The sequence below is a fragment of the Primulina eburnea genome, chromosome 16, assembly GCF_022965805.1.
Source record: "Primulina eburnea isolate SZY01 chromosome 16, ASM2296580v1, whole genome shotgun sequence".
In the NCBI taxonomy this organism is placed as follows: Eukaryota; Viridiplantae; Streptophyta; class Magnoliopsida; order Lamiales; family Gesneriaceae; genus Primulina; species Primulina eburnea.
The window spans coordinates 4,853,260-4,860,963 of record NC_133116.1 but is presented as its reverse complement, the minus strand read 5'-3'; the positions used below and the strand labels follow the sequence as shown (position 1 = coordinate 4,860,963).

General features: G+C 35.7%; 2 protein-coding genes across 2 annotated transcripts; one reads left to right on the top strand and one right to left on the bottom strand.

Annotated features, from left to right (window-relative positions):
- Window positions 1-606: 606 nt before the first annotated feature.
- Window positions 607-4,900, top strand: LOC140815881 (probable magnesium transporter NIPA9). Its single transcript, XM_073174893.1, has 9 exons — window positions 607-938; window positions 2,072-2,170; window positions 2,262-2,391; window positions 2,737-2,825; window positions 3,757-3,813; window positions 3,915-3,973; window positions 4,051-4,171; window positions 4,285-4,433; window positions 4,670-4,900. Exons 1-9 carry the CDS (start codon window positions 828-830, stop codon window positions 4,869-4,871), a joined length of 1,017 nt encoding a protein of 338 aa, XP_073030994.1. The 5' UTR covers window positions 607-827; the 3' UTR covers window positions 4,872-4,900.
- A 515-nt stretch (window positions 4,901-5,415) lies between these two features.
- LOC140815883 (cytokinin riboside 5'-monophosphate phosphoribohydrolase LOG8-like) lies at window positions 5,416-7,499 on the bottom strand. Its single transcript, XM_073174894.1, has 7 exons — window positions 7,068-7,499; window positions 6,604-6,701; window positions 6,484-6,514; window positions 6,128-6,227; window positions 5,976-6,046; window positions 5,751-5,894; window positions 5,416-5,659 (listed from the first exon to the last, which is right to left on the bottom strand). The coding sequence occupies exons 1-7, from the start codon at window positions 7,173-7,175 to the stop codon at window positions 5,567-5,569; spliced, it is 645 nt and encodes a 214-aa protein (XP_073030995.1). The 5' UTR covers window positions 7,176-7,499; the 3' UTR covers window positions 5,416-5,566.
- Between the last annotated feature and the right edge of the window lie 205 nt (window positions 7,500-7,704).

The following is a 7,704-nucleotide window of genomic DNA, read 5'->3' as shown; positions in this document are numbered from 1 at the left end:
GTGTGAGACGGTCTCACGGGTCATATTTGTGAGACAGATATCTTATTTGGGTCATCCATGAAAAGTATTATTTTTTATGCTAAGACTATCACTTTATATTGTAAATATGGGTAGGGTTGACCCGTCTCACAGATTAAGATCCGTGAAAAAGTATTACATTTTATGCTACAAGTATTACTTTTCATTGTGAATATAGGTAGGGTTGACTCGTCTCACAGATAAAAATCCGTGAGACCGTCTCACAAAAAAACCTACTCAAAGTTAAAAACACTTAAATTAAGTTCTTGTGAGGGCCATCTAAGAATATTTATATCCTCGATATGTGATTATTTACCATTTTCATTTTTCCATAATATTTCTACTTGCTAACTTTTATGTCATTTTTTGTCCTAAAATTTAATAAATATCATTACTCTCTGTAATTATATTTAATTATAAAATTAAGAGTGAATATTATTTTCGTTACAAAGTTTAAGGATTTAAAATGTTACTTTGAAATATTTAATGATTAAAAATATTTTAATAAGAAAATATAAGAACTAAAAATGTATTTATTTTTCCTTAATTTCTTTTGTAAAGAAATATACGATGAAATGTTAAACTATTGCACCCGCTATTATTTTATTAGATAAAAACGTATAGGCGAATAATCCCACCACGACGGAGGGGAGATCTCTGGCAGTAGACAGAGATCTTCGCTACAATCCCAGAAAATATTGTCGCCTCTTGCGAAATCATATAAGCATTTCACTCAGATAAAGAAAAATAAAGCCTAAATAAGAGGAAGAAAAATAATAGAGAAACACACGCGGTGTTGAGTGGTAGAGATGTGGGAATCTGTTTTCTTGACGGTGGTCGCCACCGCGGGAAACAACATCGGCAAGGTCCTACAGAAAAAGGGCACTCTCATTCTCCCGCCTCTGTCATTCAAGCTCAAGGTAATTAATACATGGGTGTGTATTTGGTTTTGTATTCTTGGATTTTTTTAAGCATTTGATGTTAATCTGTGAGATTTGATTGATGTGCTTTTATTTTATGTAAGTCTTGGGAACATTTAATCTCTCTGTTGTTGTTAATTTGATTAATTATTGCTTGGACCCTTCAAAGATTGTCGCTTTTTTTTTTGGTTGCACTTGTATTTTATGGATCATGGTCAGACTTCTTGTTTAGTTTTCTATAACCGGGGTTATTTATTTCTCAGGATCCGGTCTAGTCCTTTATGCGAAATTTTGCATGACCTTGTTATGATTTGTTCAGCTTTAGATTTTGATGAGTAGGCTCACGCTATATATTGGGAAAGATAAGGGGTTTGTAGTCAATCAATTAGACTAATCTGGGCTTAAATTCTAAGTGTTAGTTACAACGGGTGAACTAGCTCAATCTAAATATAGGACTCAGAGTGTTCTCGTGCTGTGATCCTTTGCCATGTCGTATTTTGAATTCTTTTGAAGCTTACATATACTGGCTTATGGATTTGTTGTACTTGTCAATATTCTGAAAAAAACCATTCTTGTTGATCAGGTAGAGTCATATGTAGCAAAGTCTCTGATTTCTTTTAAGGAGGAAATAATAACTTGGAAGGAAATTCATATATCTAAGAAGAATGCGACAGTTGCTGTGTGAGGAGCATAATATAAAGCATATATGCATTTTTATGATTTGATACAATGAGCAAACTACCTAGGTATTACCGGAGGTTACTTAATAATATGAGTAGCTGCGGTTTTGGACTCAAAATCAGGTGTCATAGATTCCATTCTCAATGTGTTAAGCTGGTTTTGTTTGGGATTCTTTAACAAATTCTTTAAATGCTTGAAATTGAATCCTCAAGTTTGCAATTGTATGTTATCAATTACATGTTATCCCTTGTGGGTGCTTCTTATTTTAAAATAAGATGCAGGCTAGTGCTTCGACTATATTTTCCTTCCCTTTATCCTCTTGGCTCTTATTATTCATCTTCTCCTTGTTTTTTTTCCTGGAGTTGGGGGTGGGGGGTTGTGGGGGTATGGATTTTCAGCTTTATTTTAAAATAAAAGTACAGCATAAGTGTACCATAATTACATTTTTTCAGGTAATAAGAACGTATGCTTCCAATAAAGCTTGGGTTGTTGGGTTTCTTATGGATATTCTTGGAGCGTTCTTGATGCTACTAGCACTTTCTCAAGCACCTGTACGTGCTACACTTTTTTCTGTGTTCAACTATTAATTAATGTGCTCTGCAATCACATTGATTGGATTCGTGAAAATCACATGTGACACAGGTATCGGTTATTCAACCTGTTTCTGGTTGCGGACTTGCTATCCTTTCAGTTTTTTCTCATTTTTATCTGAAGGAGATGATGAACACAATTGACTGGATTGGAATTACATTGGCTGGCATCGGCACTATAGGTAATGTAAGTTCATTGGGATGTGGACTTCTCGTGTACTTGTATTAATTTTGGTATCTCATTGTATATTTGTAATGCGAGTTCCATATTTCTGGACCATTACACAGTGTCAGACTCAAGAGTTCCATGGAGAGGGGGACAAACACAATGGAGTTTTAGAAAAAAAAATGTACTCTTAAAATTTTATTTAATTTTTTTCACTCGAGGGGTGGTGGTTGCGGCATGGACGAGAGCCGCACCTTCCTTTGCCCCCATTGTGTATGCCCATGACTACGAGTGAAAATTCCCAAAATACGCATCTACTCAGTCCTTCTCTGGTCTTATTTTAGTTCATCTTATGGTACAGGAATCGGTGTAGGAGGAGAGGAGCAAAAGGCATCTTCCATCTCAGTTTTTCATTTACCATGGCTTGCATTTGTGGTTGCAATCTTGTTTGTAAGCACCTTACTTTATATGATATTTTTAATTACACTTGAATACTTGATATTTTAAAAAGATTATGATGATTATTGTTCTGTGATTTTATTGTGATTCAGTTAGAGCGATTTCCTGTAGATTCACTATCCAAAAATACTAACCTATTCATAAATGAGGTGGTTGCATTAAAAATCATGGGGGAATAACAAGACTTTTCCCTTCTTTGGGTATATGTGTTAAAGCATCCTTGTGGATGAGCCATGGATTTTTCTTCGTTTTCTCGTTTTTTCACTTTGCTCTTTGTAATCAATCTTTTTAGCAATAGCATTGATGATGTTATAAGCCCGTACAAAAATAGTGCAATTTAACAGTGCCATGCAATTTGTTCTTCTTCTATTCAAACTATAGTTGTGTAATGTAAGAACTTTATGATATGAACATGCAAGTGCCTATTTAATATCAATGTTTTAAAAGACGCTACTCAGGACCGCCTAGGCGCTGGGCGGTCACTCACCCCCTGATTTGTAGCTCCATCTCGGCGACCGTCTGAAGTAATACATAATTTTTTTTAAAATAAATTGAAACGATTGTCTGACATATTTTTCATTCAATTTGTATCGGATAAGGAGAAAGATATGCCATTACTTTTGAGTTTGAATTCGATATAGAGAAATTATTGGAGAAATATAGATATGAACAAGAAAAATTAGATATTTTAGGTAAAAAAAAAAAACACCTTGGTGCCGCCTTAATCCATAGGCACTAGGCGGTGGGTGGCCGTCAGCCTACCGCTTTTTAGAATACTGTTTGATATAATTAATTGATGGTATTATGATATTCTTGCTTTGTTATGTTTCTTTGATCCTCAAAGGAGAAAAATGGTATGAAACTGTAATAAAGTTGTTCTGGTTTAACGTCCTCGAACTTTTAATGTTTTGCTAAATATTAGGTACTTCTTAATGGGTGGCTTCGTGTGTACAGACGCCAAAGAAGAGAACAAGAATTGGTATGTTTTGAATATTTCTGCTGGTAATGCTACAATATCATTGTGACAAACACAAGTGTGTCTCACGAACTTGATTTATGTCCTCACATTTTGCTACACAGATGCAATATGAAGTCATCGAGGAAATAATATATGGCTTGGAATCCGGCATTTTATTCGGGTATATATTACTTCCTGAGTGTTGAAAAAGTGTACTTGTATTCTTGTTACTTTCCCTCTCATAAAAATTATTTTCAGGATCGCATCAGTTGTATCAAAGATGGGATTTGTGTTTGTGGAGCAGGAATTTTCCAAGTTGATGCTTCCCACCTGCATTTCAATCAGCATTTGCTGCAGCGCGTCTGGATTTGTTGTCCAGGTAAGGTAAAAGTTGCTTTGATCGAGTGTTAAGTGTAGGTTTATGTTAAGACGAATTCATTTTTTGGTCCCCGTGTTTTCAAGATCATAATGTCATGTATATGTTTCGAACAGACCCGTGGTTTAAAGCATGGAAGGGCGATTGTGGTGTCTACTTGTGCAGCGGTTGCTTCGATTGTGACCGGTGTACTCGCTGGTATTCTTGTTTTAGGGGAACGATTGCCTTCAGCACCTGTAGCTCGTTTCTTGCTTCTCATCGGATGGTACCGATCTACATTATTCTTTCCTTACCATCTTCATCTGTTTAATATTTTCGCAACCATTACCATATCATTTTGTTTACTCAAAATGTATTTATGTTCATTTTCATATCTCCCAACATATTCGTTAATCTTACTCAATTTTTCATTAATCTCCAAAAAAATTTGTATAATATGACCACACAGCAGCATCGCCGGATAAGAATTTTATTGCTTTATCTGGTTATTTACGAATGCAGGTTATTCATCATAATCGGTGTAATCCTACTGGTAACATCGATAAGACTGATACGATTCTTTCCAAGGCCACGGCGATCTATTGCACGTAGTGGTGTGGAACATAATTTTGGCACACGTACGCGGGACACGAATCCGAGTGCTGTTATACAAGCCAGCACACTGCATCATTTACTATCGCCTCCCTCGAAAACAAAATCTTGATCATACGCAAGAAAAGATATGCTAACATCGTGGGCTGACTTCAGGATCTTCCAAATGCGAATCCTTTGGTTCTATATAGCTATTGCTTGATCGATTCTTTGACAATGTACAGTTTCTTACATGGTGTGTTCCGATAATCCAACTGTGGATCAAGTCCGTTAATATACCGTCATCCAATATGTTTGTTTGACAAATAAGCATGCTTAAAACACGTAATGATACGAATCGACTCAGTTCAGCTACAACTGCATACTTGTCTGTGTGAATCATGAATACACTCGCAGAGGGTAGATGGAAAATGTTGGAAGTTTGGAAATGTTGTTCTCCTTTGAAAGTTTCATGCCCTGTTGACTGGCCATGTAAATATGTAAGGCCTTTTTCAAACACTAGGTGCATTTTCGAAGAACAAGTAAATAGAACAAACTTCGATCCGAGTGGGCACGATTTGATCACCCTGTGAGAATGTATTACCGATATCGAAATACTATCAATTCACGCTTGTGTTCTCAACTTACTATGTCGAATAAAGATATCACCAACTAACAATCTCAAGACAATATCACACATTATCTTTTCGTGCAATACATGAAAGGGTTTAACGTGTAATAAATCAAGAATCGCGGCCACAGTGGAACACACGTTATTAAAGACATCATATATCTGTGAGACTATAACGCCTACGTCAAACAAGATTTTCATTTTGATTTTCTTACAGGTGTGTAACAACCCAATTGCTCCATTTGCCAGCTTTCACGCGGGGCGACGTTGTCGTTGTAAGGAGCAAATTGCTGCAAAATTCCAAAGCTCAACAACTAATTCTAACAAAAACATCAGTGATGCAAATAATTTGAGTGTTACAGAAAGCCCATATTCGAGTACCTCCATCTTAGTCAAAAGCTGGTTGGCGGTAGGAGCAGAAATGACTATTTGCCGAGCACTTGGTTTGATGAAGCCTTCTTCAACACCTTTGTCGAACAAACTGAGCAACAAGTCATAGTAACCATCAACATTTAGCAAACCAACCTGTCCAAAAAAGCAACATATATCAAGAAGTAATAAAAAAAAAATCCATTCGTTCTCTTTGAATAAAGATGGATGCATCACCGGTTTTTTATGAATTCCAAGTTGTGCCCAAGTTATCATTTCCATAGTCTCTTCCATAGTTCCATATCCTCCTAGAAAATCAAGATGCTTTTAAGGAAAAACATATTTACTGGGAAAACAAATATTTATGCATTCTTTTCATGTTCATTTACCAGGAAGGGAAATGAAAGCTTCAGCCTCTTTAGCCATTTCAGCTTTACGCTCATGCATATCTGAAACGATTCTCACATCTCCAACAGCTTCGCCTGATATCTGTCAATGTCACTCAAATAAAGTACCTCATCAGGAAAATAAATAAATGGATAAAAACTACAAATATATAAGGTCCCCTATGAGGATTCGGAATATCAAACCATAAGTTAAATAGACAATGGTGCAAGTTCTATTCGATTCGCAACATAGCCAAGTCCTAGCAATCTTGATTGCTCAATGAAAAACTAATAAACGAAATAAACATTTTAGCATGAAGTCCACTAAGAAGAAGCTGTAAATTCAGCTGCAGGTATACCTCAAAGGGAACTAGAGCTTTGGGAATTACTCTGCATAGCAAAAAACCGGGTCAAGGATATCTTACAGCAGAGAATATCAATCGCATTTTAATATATATTTTTTTTTTTACAAAGCTCACCCAAGAACATGGCAACCGCCATCAAAGACTCTCTGAGAAATTAACCCCATCAACCCGACGCTTCCGCCACCGTACACCAAGTCTATCTTCCTATTTACCTGCAACCACGCACCATTCACAGAGTACACAAAATCTTTCACATAACATGAAATAAATAAATGGAACAGCATGAAGATGATTTGATGTATTTCAAGGTTGAACTCTAAACATGAAAATCCCAACGCCACAGTGAAGGAAAAACACTTGCATAGACAAATATAATTCTTGAAAACACCTACAGGGTCGTTGAAAATCTGTAATCAACAAAAGTAGGATCCCATTTTTCGTAAAGGAAAAAATCATCCCAAAAGTCAATACCTTGACTCAGAACCAAGGGAAATTAACAAGTCAATTGCAGCCAAGAAATATAAAGATTCAACAAAAAGATGGAATCTTTTTTCCCATTAAAGGTAAAGGATACCAACCAGTTCGTTTCCCAAGTCATTAGCAGCATCACTGAAGACTTTCCTGTGTCCAGGCTGACTTCCACAAAACACACAAATCTTCTTGAACTTGCTACCCACGCTTTCCATTCTATTCACAGTGATCAATTTAATCGCTCCTCTAACAGATACTAAAATCAAATTGAAACTGATGATAATTCAATCTTCACAAACAAATTATAATGACAATTCACGAAAAATTAATAAAAAGATCAATGAGGCGGGATAGGTTAACATAAAGACAATCTGGGCATTTCTTGATTCAGTGAATATATCAGTTACAATCACAAAAATCAATAGACACTTTGATTTTGCTGCGGTCTTTGCAAGCGCGTATGTGTGTTCCGCAGACTTTCATATGATTAAACCAGATTAAAAAAGGTAACTAAAGAAGCAGCCGGATAAGGAAAATATTAAAAAACATGTATTTATTATTTATATACATGAAAAATATTTGTGTAACATTTTCTCGTAAAAAATATGTGTCAATATTTTCAGGAACAAGATTATAATATTAGAGTAGGTCTATTGTGAGACGATATCATGAATCATATCTGTGAGACGGGTCAATCCTACCGGTATTCACAATAAAAAGTAATACTTTTAGCATAAAAAGTAA

Excerpts from the sequence above, each read along its gene's own strand:
- LOC140815883 (XM_073174894.1), bottom strand. The coding sequence starts at position 7,175 with ATGGAAAGCGTGGGTAGCAAGTTCAAGAAGATTTGTGTGTTTTGTGGA. Across the intron at positions 6,515-6,603 it reads GGCGGTTGCCATGTTCTTGG|AGTAATTCCCAAAGCTCTAG; the intron begins GTGAGCTTTGTA and ends TTTGCTATGCAG. Across the intron at positions 6,047-6,127 it reads AGCTTTCATTTCCCTTCCTG|GAGGATATGGAACTATGGAA; the intron begins GTAAATGAACAT and ends TTGATTTTCTAG.
- LOC140815881 (XM_073174893.1), top strand. The coding sequence starts at position 828 with ATGTGGGAATCTGTTTTCTTGACGGTGGTCGCCACCGCGGGAAACAAC. Across the intron at positions 2,171-2,261 it reads TAGCACTTTCTCAAGCACCT|GTATCGGTTATTCAACCTGT; the intron begins GTACGTGCTACA and ends CATGTGACACAG. Across the intron at positions 2,826-3,756 it reads TTGTGGTTGCAATCTTGTTT|GTACTTCTTAATGGGTGGCT; the intron begins GTAAGCACCTTA and ends GCTAAATATTAG.